The following is a 17,881-nucleotide window of genomic DNA, read 5'->3' on the forward strand; positions in this document are numbered from 1 at the left end:
CATTCTTACACCCTCCCTTCATTCCTCACCTTTCCCTCACACCCAATTACATTTTTTTTTTAATGCAAGAAGGGAAGCCGGCCAAAGGAGAAAAAAGTCCACTTGATTGGCAGTTCCCTTAAAGAACAATAGTCTGGGATAAATGTCTTGAAACCTCCCTCTTAAAAAAATATCCTCAACACCTTCCTTAGATTGCTTCACATTCTCCTGCTGCCACACACATCTCACTCATCCCTCAGCCCTCACACACCCTACCTCACTCACCCTTGTAGTCAGTGACCTTGTAGGCAGTGTCACTGGGCACAGGTATCCTGACGTAGTGGCTGATGGGGCGGGCAATGGGGTTGTACACAGTCATGATGAAGGCTGAGGAGGACTCGGTGACAGGGCAGCTGGAGATGTTGAGCAAGGGGCAGAAGTGAATGGTTCCCCCATCCTTTTCCTTCTCCATCAGCAACGCCTCAACTGGCTGCAACTTGCTGTGGTAATGAGATCGTTGTTAGCAGCGTTGGTGTTGGGATAGGTTAAATAAAATGGTTCTTAACTTTTTATATACTAGTTGAATCTTGCATTAGTAAGGTAGACACTAGTGACAGGATAAAGAAACATAAATAGTACAACTCTAGGATCTTCCCCCCATCAATCAGCCCACCACACCTGCCCCTCCCATCAGCCCACCACCCACCCGAGTGCCTGTCCCATCACTCCTAGAGCTGCTGTGGTGCCAGTTGCCAGCCTTTCACTGTAGTCGTCTGCCACATGTTGCTTCTCTGTCCCAGACACAGCGTCATGGTGCTGCAGGACACCCATTGCCTCCTTCAGTGTCTCCAAGCCCTCAGTGCGACCCAGCCCCATCAGGGAAGCCACCTGCTTCACTGCCTGCAATAGAAGGAAACAACACAACACTACAATGGAAGATGCAATGGGGAAATAGGTCCTTCCTTTCCTGTCTATCCAATGCACAAGAAAGAAAGGATAGAAGCAACAGTCTTTTTCTCCAAAGCAAATGTCACCAAGATACTCACCTGAAGGACAGTGTTGGTGTGGCGGACATAGCGTTTGAGTGTGGGCCGTGAGGTGAAGTAGCCAGTCCAGTAGGAGTGGTTGCCCGAGGCGTAGGGGAAGAAGTCGTCAGTCTTGGAGGTCCAGGTCTGGTTGGCATCATGCAGAGCTGACAGGTAGCAGGACGGGGTGGAGTACAGCACGTTAACCTTTGACCCACTAGTCTGACGCTTGTTGACGTACCTGTGACGTGAGGTCAGGGAAGAATGAAGGGTTAGGAGGAAGGCAGCATGGAAGGAAATAAGAAGGCCAGCATGGAGATATGGGGAAAAGAAAAGCAAGTTAAAGAGAGAGAGAGAGAGAGAGAGAGAGAGAGAGAGAGAGAGAGAGAGAGAGAGAGAGAGAGAGAGAGAGAGAGAGAGAGAGAGAGAGAGAGAGAGAGAGAGAGAGAGAGAAGCAAATTAGCAAAAAATTTCTTGACTTGTTCTGGAAATAAAAGTTTTTGTCTAACACTCAAACTAACCATAACGGAATTACAGAAAAATTATTCTTTAAGGATCTTACTGCATTCAAATCTATAGATTTTGTTAACTTATATTACTTTTATTGGGTGAGATTGAGATGCAATATTTCTGTAATGACTTTAATGTATGACACAGATATCAAAGATTACTAATCTATTTATCCATTTTGACATTAAACCATAAAACCAAGATTATTAACAATATCTGTTTATTAATACTTTTTATATACCAGGCTGGCACTGATAAGGCACCACACAATCACACACATCATTCACACTCTTACCCCTGTCAGTCCCTGGTAGAAAGGGAGTCTGGACACAGTATCTGGCCACATACTTCCATAGTAAGGCCCCACAACAGACACACACACATGTTAATCCCTGTCCCTTCATAACAAGACTGTTCCTTACTCCAATCCTTGTTTGCACAACAGACTATGTAAGATTATCAACTTTACAAGCAGTCCGTCTACACACCAGGCTGACATCACCTTTCCAACACTACCAAGATAGAGTAGTATTACAGCAGTGTGGCTCTTATAGGTGTTTCTCCCTCTCTGATTCCTTGCAACACAACCTTCCCTAAACAAGCTACTTCCACTACAGCCTATGTTAAAATCAAGATCAGGTGACAAAATGTTTGAGAATGTGTTACTGAGTCATCACACACACACACACACACACACACACACATTACTATACTTTAAGGCCTGCACAACCCTTCCATCACACTGCAGCTGTTATACAAAGACTGCACTGAGTGACTCCTGGTGTAAATGCAGAATGAGTGATAGCAATTACTAATCATCCAAAGACTCAAGATAATATTAATGTTATTCTTCAACCCCTTACAAGACCTGCACTTCAGCTCTACCATCCTGTAATTCTGTGCAAACACCAAGAGAACTGTCAATCATGAAGTCAGTCAAACATGTGGTAATCATAATAGACACAATAATAAAGAATGATGATGAAAATTAAATAAAACAATATGTATTTCATCTGCACGACATCAAGAGAGCGGAAAAGAGGAATTTCTAATATACATGCTATTAATTGGTACGTACGTACACACATTCTCTCTCTCTCTCTCTCTCTCTTTCTCTCTCTCTCTCTCACACACATACACACACACACACACAAAAACAAAATCCACTAGCACCTAACCTCACCTCACCTGATCAGCTTGTCCAGATTCACAAACCAGGTGTTGGCATTCTGGTATTGAAAGTCCATACCCATTGTCATGACTATGTGATTGGTGGCATAGCCGTCACTCTGGGCCTTAGCTATCTTCAGGAAGCTCTCCACCTAAAACCAGACACATGTAGCAGTCTTTTCTACTCTCTATCTACATTTATCAACATCAAAAGCCTCTCTATATGAATTCCCTGGACGAATTTGTCACTTTTCTTCTTTATCTACCTTGCCTGTCTAACATCATAAAGCCTCTTTCTCATGAATTAGCAATTTTTTCCACCATCTTCATATCCCATAAAGTGTCTTTACATGATAAATGGCACTGATTTTTTCACTGCCCACCTATCTATCTATATTATTAAGCCTCTTAATGTGAACACTCCACAAAGACCTAACAACTGTTCGTCACTATCTACCAAGGACTAATACTTTGTTTCCTACGAACAGATGGTCATGACAGGGTTCCACAGGGCAGTATATGACCCAGGGTTTGTAAAAGCTGGGAAACATACTGGGATGATTAAGACTACACTCCAAATTATAATATTATGATAAACAACCACTAGCTGTAAAGGCACTGGATGCTGGATGGAGGAGGAGGTGGAAGTGGAGGTAGTGGACACAAAAAACATGGTAAGACAATGATATTTCTCCCTAATGTTTTAAGTCTTCTGCTTCATCTTGTCTTTCCTAAACCACTCCACTGACTCCCACCAATGGTCTCAAAGAGCAAACAAATCTATGGATGAGGATGACAGGTGGAAACAGACGGGTATATTTCATACAGGGGGTGCCACATGTACACCATCAGGTGCTGACTGCTGACAAACACACCAGTACATTTCAAATCAGCACAGGTTGTACTAAATTAAATATAGACTACACAGCTACCCTCCTGGTAACAATAGTAGGCAGCAAAGGTGGATTGATGAATGGGTAAAAATAATTAATCTAATGCACACTTGCATTTCCATGGTCTTCCTTTTGTTTTGAAGCATTCTTTCACACTTGTTGGTACATTGTGCAGTCGCTGGGGCTTCAGGCTGTCCCAATATGTGGTGAGCAATGTCTTTTGCTGCCAACTTGACAAGTGATGAGGTGTCTGTTTGTCTGTCCCTGCCACGCCATTCTTAGTTCATCATCACCTACATGTTTTCTATTGGGTCCAAGTCAAAGGGGTTAACAGGCCAGTCATCAAAATACTCTACCTGGTAATCCCTAAGCCACTACTTAACACCAAAAGCAGCATAGCAAGCAGTTCCAGCCTGCATAAATAATTCACCCCTGCATTTTTTCAAATGAGTTGGGAGGTGATCAGGCAAGAGCTCCACATAATTATCATTATTCATATAAATGTTCTTTGGCAAAACAACCAACTCCCCAACACAATTGTGGCTGAAGCAACACCATGCCATTATGCTGTCAGGGAAAGCAACATTCTTTTTTTTTTTTTAATGCAGCGTGGATCAGATGGGTCACGGTCACTGCCACGTTAATGACAGACGCTGCTTCCACTCACTGCTGCCTGCCACAATGGACACCACCTCATCACTCTAAGACTCTTTGCCACCAGACACATCCCACACTGCAGATTTTTGGCAAAACTGGAGGTTACCTTTTCATTTCCTTTGGTGTGACAGACGGCTCTGAGCAAGCATGGCATCTTTTACACCAGATGCCTTGAAATTGATGAAGGTGCTGCAGCAATGTGCTGTGACTATTGTCCTTTCAGAAATGCTGGGCAGCAGCAATGGTTGTTTTCTATTATTTTTTGTGACATGATGTGGGGTTTGGCTTCAACTTGCCTGTGAATCACATTAGAGTGTGTGCATAAGTTTTCTTTGCCATGCAAGGCTTGCTTTTGTGGGTGATTGGCTCTGCACAGCCACCACTGGACTGGATGATCACTAATTTCGATAGTCTTCAGTATTTCTTAAGTGGAGTAATTCAACTTGTGCAATGTCACAATACCTAAACTCACTCAGACCATAGTAGTCGTATGAGGCTCAGACCTCAGCTGGATGACAGCAAAAAACACAATGAACCACAACTTCATCAACAAAAGGAAGATAGATAAATAGATAAAAGCTTTTAATGAGATCAGCCTGGTATAACTGTAGATTGACAGACAAAAGATAAACGGATAGATAGAGAAATAGATAGTGGCTATAGCTCCATGAATCTTTCCTGATTAACTTATCCCTGAAGGAAGATCTCGCTTCACCATTATTGTCCTCAAAATCTTTGTGTGTTTCCTCTTTAGTGAAATCAACCTGGTATAATTGTAGACAGACAGACAAAAGCTCCATGAACCTTTGGTAATAAAATCATTCTTGACCAAAAAACCTCACTCTACCATCCTTACACACACAAACACAAACACACATACACACACCTGATGAGCTTGTCAAGGTTGGACATCCACATTCCTGCCTGCTGGTAATTGAAATCCTCGCCCATGGTCATAATGATGTGGTTGGTGGCATAACCCTCACCCTCTGCCTTGGCTGCCTTTATGAATGCATCAACCTGCCAGGGTCACACAGGGTATCATTGGTCACCTTCGCTCACCTTGCACTGGGACTACTTTGTGGATCAATTTCAAGGGTTTTAAGTGAGTTAACCAAGTAGGGTGCGTGTGTGTGTGTGTGTGTGTGTGTGTGTGACAACAAAGCCAAACTCCTCAATATATTAAGGAAGCCATTAGGCTGAGACACAACAGTTCCTCTATGAAACATAGTTGAATATGGCATGAGGTCTACACATGGCAGTCCCTCAATAAAACAGGCCTGAATATTTCCACCTCATCTCCATTTATAAATTCATGAAAGGGAGGAGAGCAAACAAGGATAAAATAAAGGTGAAGCAACATAACAACACAAGGGAAGCTGCAAGTAGCCATCAGACCTACATATGGCAGTCCCTCTATAATGCATGCCTGTCTGTTTGCACCAATCATCACTATCCTGAAATCTGTCTATTCATATTTCAAACCTCTTCTTCAAAAAATTAGGAAAATGATGATGGATTAAATTGTAAAAAAAAAGGAGAGAAATCATACAGCAATAAACCAAACTAAACAAGGATGAGAAATTAGTACATAACAGCTACCTTGAAAGTTAACAAGTGTCAAGGAAACTCCAGGAGGGAAGACAAAGATGGTTTGTCATGTGAGAAGAAGAAATGAAGCACAGCACATCTTTTATCTTAATTATGTTCTCTAGCAGGGGAAGGAAAGTATTCACCACCACCACCATCACCACCACACACCTTTTTGTCCACATTGTAGTCATGGAGTCTTGGGTCGTCCATGATGGGTTCATCAGAGCACAGGATGTCGAAGCAGAAACCAACAGGAGGAGAGTAACGCGAGGCAGCACTCCGGTGAACAGCCAGGCTGCTTCCCCTGCAACACCACACAAAACACACTCATTACTGCAGCTGAGAGAAGTTTCAATTTGTCACTTTGTGGAACATTATACAATATGCTGTTTGTTACTTCAACTGAGAAAGGATAGGCAAATTATTATTTAATTGCAACAGCTTATGAGTTACTTCAAATGAGAAGTGCAAGAATCTGTTACTTCTGTCTGAGAAAGCATGTCAGTCAAAAAAGTCATTCTACAAAGATCTATGTGTTCCTGTGCTACTTCACGCTGATGAGAAACACAACATGAACACTTAATTTGTGAAGTGCTGGAGGTCTGTAAAATGTTAAGTAAGCTTTGAGGAATAACTGAGTTGTAAAGTGTTACTTCAGTCTGAGAGGGAAAATTTCAATCTGGTCAGGAGAGGCCCTGTGTTGCATTATGAGGCACAGCAGTCAGGAAGTTGACCTATGAAGAGTGAGACAGATCTGTGTGAGTGTTGCAATTCTTACTGACTGAGACACTGATGGAGACAATAAGAGAAGCAACTGTCGAAAAATTAGGTAATCTACAAAGAATAAGAAAGTTAGATGATCTACAAAGAATAATAGAAGTCCCTATGTGTTGCAGAAGTATTTGAGTTTGAGAAAGTACACCATTCAAAAGTTAATCACTTCAGTTTGATGAGAAACACCATTAGAAAAGTTAGTGTGGTAAATGTGAGAGGTATCCCCTAAGTGTCAGAGCAGCTCACCAAGGTTCTGGCTGCCCTGCCACATCAACTCCATGGTGCGAGTGTCCCAGCGGTGGCTCTTGTCATCGTGGTCCAGGCGGCCAAAGAACAGACCGTCGAATCCCATCTGGGCGAAGATGCTGGCCTGCCACAGTGAAACAAGACACTGGCAGGTTAAGGCAGCAGGCCACTCACAAAAATAAGCCTCATTCATTCAAACCAAATAAAAGAGAACTAAATAAAAGGTCTTATATGAACAGGCTGCTCCCAAAAATTCCAGCTCACTTCTTCAAATAAAAGTTATATATATATATATATATATATATATATATATATATATATATATATATATATATATATATATATATATATATATATACCAAGCCAGATATTTCATACCCTTAGTCTATCAATCTCATGTGGGAAAGAGAGTCATGCATGTAGAGGACTGTTAGATAAAAAAAAAGTGGTAATAATGGTGGTAGTAGTAGTAATGGAAGTAGTGGCATTAGATAATCATAAAAAAACAATGATAAGAACTCACCTAACTCACTTATCCAAATAAGACCAAACAAGAGACAGATCAAGTTCCCGACCCCAGCTCACCTGCTCCCTGGAGTGGCCGAAGGGATCAATCTGCCAGGCCACCGTGGGTCTGGCTGCCTCACCGAAGGTCTCGTTGAGTTTCCTGCACCAGAGAGAGAGAGAGAGAGAGAGAGAGAGAGAGAGAGAGAGAGAGAGAGAGAGAGAGAGAGAGAGAGAGAGAGAGAGAGAGAGAGAGAGAGAGAGAGAGAGAGAGAGAGAGAGTAATGTTAAGACCATCAGAACACAAGAATCAAGAGGTGGTGTTTATAGTGCTCTTGTATGCTTTTACCTTGTGCTGTGTGCCTCAAGAATTGCTGAAATAATAATGTAATAAATAAGCAACATAATAATATAAAAAATTTGAGCTAGTGCAAGAAGTCATCAGTCCTACATGAGGTAATCCCTGTGTCAAACATGTCTGCTTATGGTCACTTATCATTCCCATCCATAAATTTGTCTAATCCTTCAAAGGTCTGTAATGACTCACCACTAACAACCTGACAACAAAGCCTATTCCAGTCACCCACCACTACTTCATAAACAATTTTCTTCTAATATCTTATCAATACAATTCAATCAATCTATTATTTTGTCCCTTCAAGATAACACAAGGAGATCAGAAACACGTCTTCAAGTGACACAAGGGACACATCAAACAAAAATACACTGAAACTTGATAAAACTCATTCATTTTTTTTTTTTTTTTTTAATGGGCTAAAGAGGATACTTTTTGGGTACCCCTTATCTCAAAGCCCCCTCGGACTCCAAAGCATGCATGGTTCCACTGTATTTAACCCATTCAGTAGTGGGACACATTTTTCCTTGAGTTTTAGGTACAATTACATGTTTTCATTGACATTAGGAAGGGTGTATGGAGGTCAGAATTAATAGCCATAATCTTCACTATTTCAATTCCCCCATAAGTTCCTGAAGCTGCATAAAGCTTCCAAATAATAAGCAGAATGAATATGAAAATGTGTCCTGGTACTGAAGGGATAAAGTAATTGAAAAGTAGATACATGATAAATTAAGGTATTAATAGCCAAGCAACAAGAGCCTATAATGAAATACACACAGTAATAATGACAATAACAACAACAACAATAATAATAATAATAATAATAATAACAATAATAATGGTTGTAACTGTGATCCTTCTGTTTACTCACACCAGGCCCAGCGTCATCTGGTCAATGATGGAGTTGTAGTGAGCTGTTGCCTCGTCATTCATGCACCATCCGCCTCCAATGAACTCCAGCTGACCCGACCTGACCAGACTCTGCCACACACCATACGGGAGCATGGAAGAATTAAGCTGTGTTAGGTGAGGTTAGGTTATGGCTTAGGATTAATGCCAAGTCAGGTTATGAAAGGTTTGGTCAAAAAAAAAAAAAAAAAAAAAAAAAAAAGGAGAGAGAGAGAGAGAGAGAGAGAGAGAGAGAGAAAACAGGGCCTCATCTTTTCACCTTGACCACCTCCTTCTTTTCCTGAGTCTGTTCATCCCACCACCGGAAGAAGAAAGCAGATTCCACATAGATGAACTTGCGGTCCGGGTTCTTGATCAGCGCGTCCACCACCGAGTCCAGGATGTACTGCACCCCAGCACGCTGGATGCTGTTACGTGCTGCGGCAGACACAGGCAGATCACACACACAAAGATACAGGGAGAGATTGTTGGTAATAAAAGTCAGACACACATACAGACAGAAAGAAATGGTTGATGATTAAAAAGACTGTTGGTGATTTAAGTCAGACACACACAGATAGGAAGAGATTGATGGTGATTCAGGTCAGATACACACACAGACAGGAAGAGATTGTTGGTGATTAAGGTCAGACACACACACGGACAGGAAGAGTTTGTTGGTGATTCAAGTCACACACACACACACACATACACAGGAAGAGATTGTTGGTGGTTCAATTTTCCTTCCTGTACACCATGGCAGGATAGGATTAATGTTTAGTGAGAAGAAGAAAAGACATTATAAGAGGCTCCATTTTCTTTCCCGTACACCACTGCAGGATAGGATTAACCCCTTCAGCACTGGGATGCATTTTTTTACCATGAGTTTTTAGTATGATTAGACCATTTTATTGACATTAGCAAAGGTCTATGGAGGTCATAAGATTAATGGCCAGAGTCTTCACTATTTTAATCCCCAACATAAATTTCTGAAGCTGTATAAAGTCACCAAATAGTAACTAGAATAAATATGAAAATGTGTCATAGTAGTGAAGGGATTAATATGTTAAGTGAGAGCAAGACATTATTGGTGATTGAAGTTTGCTTCCTGTACATCATTACAAGATAGTATTAAGATGCTTAGTAAGAGTAAGTAAGATATTATTAATGATTCAAGTTTGTTTCCTGCACAACATTACAAAACAGCATTAAGATGTTTAGTAAAAGGAAATAAAGAAATACTGTATCTGTGAATTGTTTCTGTCCTGCACACCATTACAAGATCTCTCTCTCTCTCTCTCTCTCTCTCTCTCTCTCTCTCTCTCTCTCTCTCTCTCTCTCTCTCTCTCATTTTCTTTTATTCTCCTCCTTTCTGCCTTGACATTCTCTTAATCATTCTTGCCATGCTTCTTGCTTTCCTCATTTCCCTTCACTCTCTCTCTCTCTGCCCCTCACCTCCATAGAAGTACTGGTCGACTGTCTTGAGCCAGCCGACATCATCGTGGGTGTGGCAGACCAGGTGTACATTGAGCATGCCTTCCTTCACTGGGTGGCACGACTGTACACAACAACACACCATGGAAATGAGGGAAAGGAATGCTACTACAGACATTACCTTATACTAAACAATTATTCTTCACACAAATACATGAAAAAAAAAATAGGAAAAGGAAAAGGAGAAGGAAGGAATTGGACAGACCTGAGAGAGAAAAAACAGACACACACAGACACACGAGAAAGAGGAAAAGAAAGGAGGAAAAAAATTATCATAAACATTCACCACATAAACACACACACACACACACACACACACACATAAAGAAGAGAAATGCAGAAAAACAATTATCATAAATATTTACCACATAAACACGCACAACAAAAAGAAAAATAAAGAAGGGGAATGGGAGAGGATACACACAAAACATTTACCAAACAACAAAAACAACAATGTGTCACAATTACTGAACCAAAGTCCTAAATCCGACATCATGAACACACACACAAACACACACACACACACACATTCTCTACCTTTATTAATTCAGTAATCAGCTTATCTCTGAACACCAGGAAACGAAACAGCCAGAGGTAAACACTGAATCATGTGTGTTATCATTATTGTTATCAGTGTCAGTGTCAGTGTCAGTACTATCATTACTATTATTATTACTACACATACAGGGGTTGGTGTCTCTTGGTGGAGGAAAGTTACCTAGATGTGTGTGTGTGTGTGTGTGTGTGTGTGTGTGTGTGTGTGTGTGTGTGTGTGTGTGTGTATCTAAGGATGAGTGAGAGGCTAACAGTTTGTGCCCGCGAGGAAGAAACATACATACAGAGAGAGAGAGAGAGAGAGAGAGAGAGAGAGAGAGAGAGAGAGAGAGAGAGAGAGAGAGAGAGAGAGAGAGAGAGAGAGAGAGAGAGAGAGAGAGAGAGAGTCAGTCAAGTAGGGAAGTCACAAGGGAATAAGATGATCTATATTCCGAGAGGAGTGTGACTGATAGTGAGAGAGAAAGTGGGTGTGATTAAGTGTAAAAAGTGAGTGAATAAAAATAATCCTAAGAATGATCCTGAGTCCTGCTGACCATTAAGTGTGGCTGAAACTCACCACTCAATATGTAATCAACAGTTTTATACATAAATAGTTAACATGTAAAAAAAAAATCCACATCCACGTCTGCAACCATTGATAAGGAGGTGAAAATAATCAACAGCTGCATCACAAATTCCACATCCACAAATATTGATGATTAAAACTCCACACTTTTACCCACAATGGCATCTTATGAAAGTACACATCCAGCTCCACCTCCTCCTCCTCCTTCACAGTGTAGTGTAATGTAGTGTCCAGTACATGACTTAAGAGGGTCAGCATCTGCCTCACCTCACTACCAGTACTCTCAATCATTAATAACTATTCAGTCCAAATCTCTAATGCAATACTCTATTATTGACCACTATTCTGTCCACCTCTCTAATGCAGGAATTAACCAGTACTCTCGATCAGTCACCACTATTCTGTCCACCTCTCTAATGCAGGAGTTAGCCAGCACTCTCAACCATTCACCACTATTCAGTCCAACTCTTTAATGCAGGAGTTAACCAGTACTCTCTATCATTCACCACTACTCATTCCACCTCTCTAATGCAGGAGTTAACCAATACTCTCAATCATTCAGCCCTTTTACCAGGAGATACTTGCCGGGTTGGCCTGGTGTGTGGTGGCAGCAGCAGCCAGGAGTAGGACCACCACCACCAGCCAGGACTCTTGTGGCCTGGTCATCTTGGGTCACTCCTCTTCTCTGGTAAGCACCTCCCCTTCACTGCGTCACTGTATGGGCCGGCAGGCTGGTCACCCACAGCACTGTACTCAAACACATAAATAAGTAAAGAAATCTATGAATGAACACTACTACTAATGATAATGGTGATAAAATTAATGATAATACCAGGATATGGCCTCACAAATACTGGGCTTCCCTTCTGGACTGTGATAATGCGCACGCACATACACAAACAAGCACACACACACACACACACACACACACACACACACACACACACACACACACACACACACAAAATTTCAAGAAACAAAAAGAAAAGACACTTACATGTAATAATCCAGAACACACACACACACACACACACACACACACACACACACACACACTACAACTAGGTAAAACTAGGTAAATACACATACACTTTTTTGGCCTCGCTTTCCCGGTGTGTGTTGTATGTGATGTGGTCTCAGTCCTACCCAAAGATTGGTCTATGAGCTCTGAGCTTGCTCCGTAATGGGGAAGACTGGCTGGGTGACCAGGAGGCGACCGAGGTGAATTATACTTAAGTTCCATTTGAGAAGAAATTAGATATAGATATTCCAGAAAAGAAGCAAAAAACCTTCTATAACAAATTCCTCAAAACTAAAAATAAAAATGAAAAAAGACAGAAAATCTCCAGTCAACATAAATGCATGACACTGCAGGAGAAAATACAATCTTTCCGGAATAATAATAAAAAAAAAAAAAAAAAAAAGTGAAGGGAAGGCAGGTTCATTGAAAGATTTGGCTAGTGTTTACTGTCAGTCCTTGTCATGACAGCATGTTGGGGTAGTGTACTGTACATGTATACTCACTGTACCTCCACTCTATCAAGTCTTTAAAGTGCAATCATATTGATGCTTTTGAAAATAAACACATGCCAAAAACAGAGTTAAATTAAGCTTAGGTTAGGTCAGCTTACATTGTTTGTTTTGGTTTAATTGGACAAGCATACCAAAATTGGTCAAAGTTTTATTTCCTTAAAAGCCTAAGGAGACAAAGGACTATATTTGGCAAACGAAGGCCCTCTTGTAAATATTTACCAAAGATTTGGTGATGAGATTCAGTGTGTCAGTTGCCCACACAATAGAGTGTGTGGCAGGTGGTGCAGGCCGACAGTGACAGTACAGAGTGTGTGGCAGGTGGTGCAGGCCGACAGTGACAGTACAGTGTGGTGTAGGCCAGTCACTTGGTAACTGCTGCATTATGCGAGTCATTTACATGGAAGCTAGATACTTCAAGTTGAATATGAAGAGATTTGTCCCTTGGTAGAAAAAGTTGTCACAGGGAAAGATACCAATGCAACCAGAAATTGATTGAGTTCACACACACACACACACAAGGAGTTATGAAATTTGTACCAAAGTATAAACCGAGAGAGGAAGGAAGAAAGGATTGGTTTAATGCAACTTGTGTTAAGGCTAAGGAAAAGAGAGATGTGGCTTGGAAAAGATGGAAAAAGAGCAGGAATATACTAAATAAGGAGAATTATAGAGTGGCGAGAAATGAGTATGTGAGGGTAAGGAGGGAGGAAGAAAGAAAATTTGAAAAAGATATTGTAGACAAGAGTAAGGAACATCCAAAATTGTTTTACAGGTTCATAAATGGTAAACTTAAAAGAGAGAGTCCATTGAAAGATTAAAAGGAGAGCAAGGGATAGTAGATGACCCTAAGAATATAGCGGAATTGCTAAATAATAGGTTTCAGCAAGTATTTACTGAAGAAACAATGTTTGTAAAGCCTCAGAATGTACAAGGAAATGTGCACATGGATGACATTAAGATACCTAAAAGGAGTTATATAAAATGTTGGAGGAACTTAAAGATGATAAAGCGATGGGACCAGATGAAGTTTCAGGAAAATTATTGAAGGAGTGTAGAGAAGAATTGATTGATCCATTATATGATATTATAAGGTGTTCATTAGAAACAGGGAAGTACCAGTAGAGTGGAAGAGAGCTGAAGTGGTGCCCATTTATAAGGGAGGCAGTAAGGAAGAGCCTCTTAACTATAGACCTGTGTCTCTAACAAGTGTGGTCGGTAAGATTTGTGAGAGGGTGATAAAGAAATATTGGATACGGTTCCTGGAGGATCATAAGTTATTATCGGATCATCAATTTGGCTTCAGGAAAGGGAGGTCATGTGTAACAAATCTACTGAGCTTTTATTCAAGAGTGGTTGACAAAATACAAGAGAGAGAGGATGGATGGACTGTGTATATTTGGATTTAAAGAAAGCTTTTGACAAGGTACCTCACATGAGACTGTTATGGAAATTAGAGATTTATGGAGGACTGAAAGGAAAAGTGTTAAAGTGGATGGAAAACTACTTGAGATGGAGGGAGATGAGAACGGTAATAAGGGATGCAAAGTCGGACTGGTTGGTGGTGGAGAGTGGAGTCCCACAAGGCTCAGTGCTGGCACCAATACTTTTCCTTGTATATATTAATGACATGCCAGAGGGAGTAAACAGTTATATTAATTTGTTTGCGGATGATGCGAAGTTGTGTAGGTGTGTGAAGAGTGAAGAAGATTGTGAAATTTTACAGGCAGATCTGGATAAGATTTGGGAGTGGAGCAAGAGGTGGCAAATGGAATTTAATCTGAGCAAAAGTCATGTGATGGAGATGGGGAAGAGTGGAAGACGGCCAAGAGGGTCATATAAGATGGGTGAAGAAGTAGTGTTGAAAAAGGTGGAAAAGGAAAAGGATTTGGGAGTGATAATACAAGACCATGGGCAGTTTGAGGCTCATATTGATAAGATGTTTGGAGAAACGTATAATTTGATAAAAATATTGGATTAGCCTTCCATTATATGGATAAAGATATGATGAAGAAATTAATTAGTACGGTAATTAGACCAAGATTGGAATATGCTGGAGTGGTTTGGTCCCCTTATAAAAAGAAGCATATAAGGAAGTTGGAGAGATTGCAGAGAATGGCAACAAAAATGGTTCCGGAATTGGCAGAAATGACCTATGAGGAGAGATTAAAAGAAATGAATTTGCTTACCTTGGAACAAAGAAGAGAAAGAGGAGATTTAATACAGGTTTATAAACTGTTGAACGGACTGGATGAAGTGGATAATGAGCAAATGATGTTGAGAGAGGAAAACTTAAATAGAACTACAAGATCGCATAGTAAAAAGATAGCCAAGGAATATGCTTGAAGGATGTGAAGAAATATAGTTTCCCACAAAGATGTGTGGAGGTGTGGAATGGTTTGAGTGAGGAGGTGGTGTCAGCGAGGAGTGTGCATAGTTTTAAAAGAAAGTTGGATGTGTGTAGATATGGAGACGGGGCCACACGAGTATGATACCCAGGCCCTGTAAAATTACAACTAGGTGAATACAACTAGGTGAATACACACACACACACACACACACACACACTCAGTACCAGTAGAATGGAAAAGAGCTGAGGTGGTTCCCATATATAAGAGCGGAAGGAAGGAAGAACCTCTAAATTACAGACCGGTATCACTAACTAGTGTAATATGCAAGATGTGTGAAAGAATAATAAAGAAACAATGGATCGAGTTCCTTGAAGACAACAAATTAATATCAAATAGCCAATTTGGTTTTAGAAAAAGACGATCGTGTGTAACTAATTTATTGAATTTCTATTCTAGAATAGTTGATAGAGTACAAGAGAGAGAGGATGGGTTGACTGTATTTATTTGGATTTAAAAAAGGCATTTGACAAAGTGCCACATGCAAGATTAATATGGAAGTTAGAGGAGAAGGGTGGCTTAAAAGGAAGCACATTGAGATCGATAGAAAATTATTTGAGGGGAGAGAAATAAGGACGGTAGTTAAAGATATGAAGTCCAAGTGGAGAGCAGTAGAAAGCGGAGTGCCACAGGGTCAGTATTGGCACCAATACTTTTCCTCATTTATATTAACGACATGCCAGAAGGAGTGAACAGCTACATAAATCTGTTTGCAGATGATACGAAACTGTGCAGAGTTATAAAGCAAAAGAGGATTGTGAAATACTGCAAGAAGACCTAAATAAGATCTGGGAATGGAGTAAAAGTGGGAAATGGAATTCAATGTGAACAAAAGCCATGTCATGGAAATGGGAAAGAGTGAAAGACAACCTGTGGGAATCTATAAGATGGGAGATGGAGTAGAACTGGAGAAAGTTAAAAAGAAAAGGACGATGGAAGAAAACAATCCAGCAGTAAGCCATATTGATAGAATTTGTAGAGAAACATATAATTTGCTAAGGAATATTGGAATAGCATTTCACTACATGGACAAAGATATGATGAAGAAATTGATAAGTACTACAAAAAGACCCAGATTGGAATATGCAGGAGTAGTGTGCACCCCTCATAAAAAGAAACACATAAGGAAATTGGAGAGCCTACAAAAAATGGCTACAAGAATGATTCCAGAATTTGAAGGGATGACATATGAGGAGAGACTAAAGGCTATGGATCTACCAACCCTGGAACAAAGAAGGGAGAGAGGAGACCTGATACAAGTTTATAAATTGATCAACGGAATGGACCAAGTGGATAATGAGAAGCACAAGATCGCATAGTATAAAGCTGAGAAAAGGAAGATGTCCGAGAGATGTTAAAAAATATAGATTCCCGCAAAGATGTATTGAGACGTGGAACAGTTTAAATGAAGAAGTAGTGTCTGCAACGAGTGTGCATACTTTTAAAGTACGATTGGATAAGTGTAGATATGGAGACGGAGCCACATGAGCATAAAGCCCAGGCCCTGTAAAACTACAACTAGGTAAACACACACACACACACACCTGTAAGAAAGTTGAGGCGTCACTTCACAGGTGTAGTTGCTTCCAAGACGCGGCAGTGAAATGGAAGTGTGAGGAAGACGGTGGCATGTGGATGTCACAAGCACACAAGCACAGGGCACAGTGGCAGTCTGGCAGGGTGGACGCTGTGCCGCCTCCCTTAAGACACCCGCGGCCACTCTGAGATTAGTAAACAACACCATGCCAGATACACCCACACAATTAAACTCTAAATTCACTTTTCCCCACTATTCCAGCATCCACTTGGCAAACAACTGCTGAAAAATAATCACAATATTTTGCTTACTTATTCAATTGTACTTACCATACAAGTGAGTTATCTTTTAAAGAGTTAGATTCTCGTCAATAATATGAACACTGGTAACTTTAAGGGCACGTGAGATAGAGGAACAGCTGATGACAGAACATGGGGATGGATGGGAATGGAAACTAACATGGGGCGGAACAGGGGACAGGGTCGTGACAGGGGAAAATAGCTATACAGATGAGCTAGACTCGGGCATGGCAGGAAGGTTGAAAACAAAGGAGCATGAGAAGGAGGGGAAGGAGATTGTTACTATAATTAGGGGGCGTGACAGGGAGGTAACAGGATAGAGGACATGACAGAGGCGACAGGATGATTGGGGGCGTGGCAGGGAAGCGGTAGAGGAGAGAAGGATAATGGCAGGGGTGCATTGAGAGAAGGAAAACACTTATTAGGAGAATGACGGGCATAACAGGGGAAAGAGCTGTTTGGTTGTTTGGCAGAGAGCTACGACTGTGATAGGGGGTGTCCGTGTTATCTGGAACGTAATATGTGGCAGGGGAAGGCTATAGAGAAGAGCAGCAGGGAGGGAAAAGAGGAAAGGTTGGAGTGACAGAGAGTGTGGGAACAGTAAAGGGTGGTATGGCAGGGAAGGGTTTATAGGATAAGAAACAAGCCAGGTCTCTCTCTCTCTCTCTCTCTCTCTCTCTCTCTCCACAAATTAAGTATTCTGAATTAAACATATTACCTCTTTCTTAATTCTTTTGTTACAAGTTTTATTTCATTAGTTTAAAAAAAAATGAAAATGTCGATAACTTGAAAAACGAAAAAAAAAAAAATGTACTTGAATGAAATAACGCACGTTGACAGGAGCTAAGAGGAAGAGAACAGGAAAAGAAACAGGGGAGAAGAAAGAACATGGCGAG

General features: G+C 40.9%; 1 protein-coding gene across 1 annotated transcript in view; it reads right to left on the reverse strand.

The window, feature by feature from the left end:
- The window catches only part of LOC123512081 (lysosomal alpha-mannosidase-like), a 24,914-nt gene extending 8,044 nt beyond the window's left edge, over positions 1-16,870 (reverse strand). Inside the window, 13 exon segments of the mRNA XM_045268281.1 lie at positions 265-479; positions 686-879; positions 1,026-1,245; positions 2,703-2,836; positions 5,996-6,099; positions 6,102-6,131; positions 6,848-6,971; positions 7,433-7,514; positions 8,581-8,690; positions 8,878-9,035; positions 10,053-10,155; positions 11,797-11,958; positions 16,694-16,870. Coding sequence (XP_045124216.1) covers positions 265-479; positions 686-879; positions 1,026-1,245; positions 2,703-2,836; positions 5,996-6,099; positions 6,102-6,131; positions 6,848-6,971; positions 7,433-7,514; positions 8,581-8,690; positions 8,878-9,035; positions 10,053-10,155; positions 11,797-11,877 — 1,555 coding nt within the window. The 5' untranslated portion in view covers positions 11,878-11,958; positions 16,694-16,870.
- Positions 16,871-17,881: the final 1,011 nt, after the last annotated feature.

Source organism: Portunus trituberculatus, chromosome 32, assembly GCF_017591435.1.
Source record: "Portunus trituberculatus isolate SZX2019 chromosome 32, ASM1759143v1, whole genome shotgun sequence".
NCBI classification, from domain to species: domain Eukaryota; kingdom Metazoa; phylum Arthropoda; class Malacostraca; order Decapoda; family Portunidae; genus Portunus; species Portunus trituberculatus.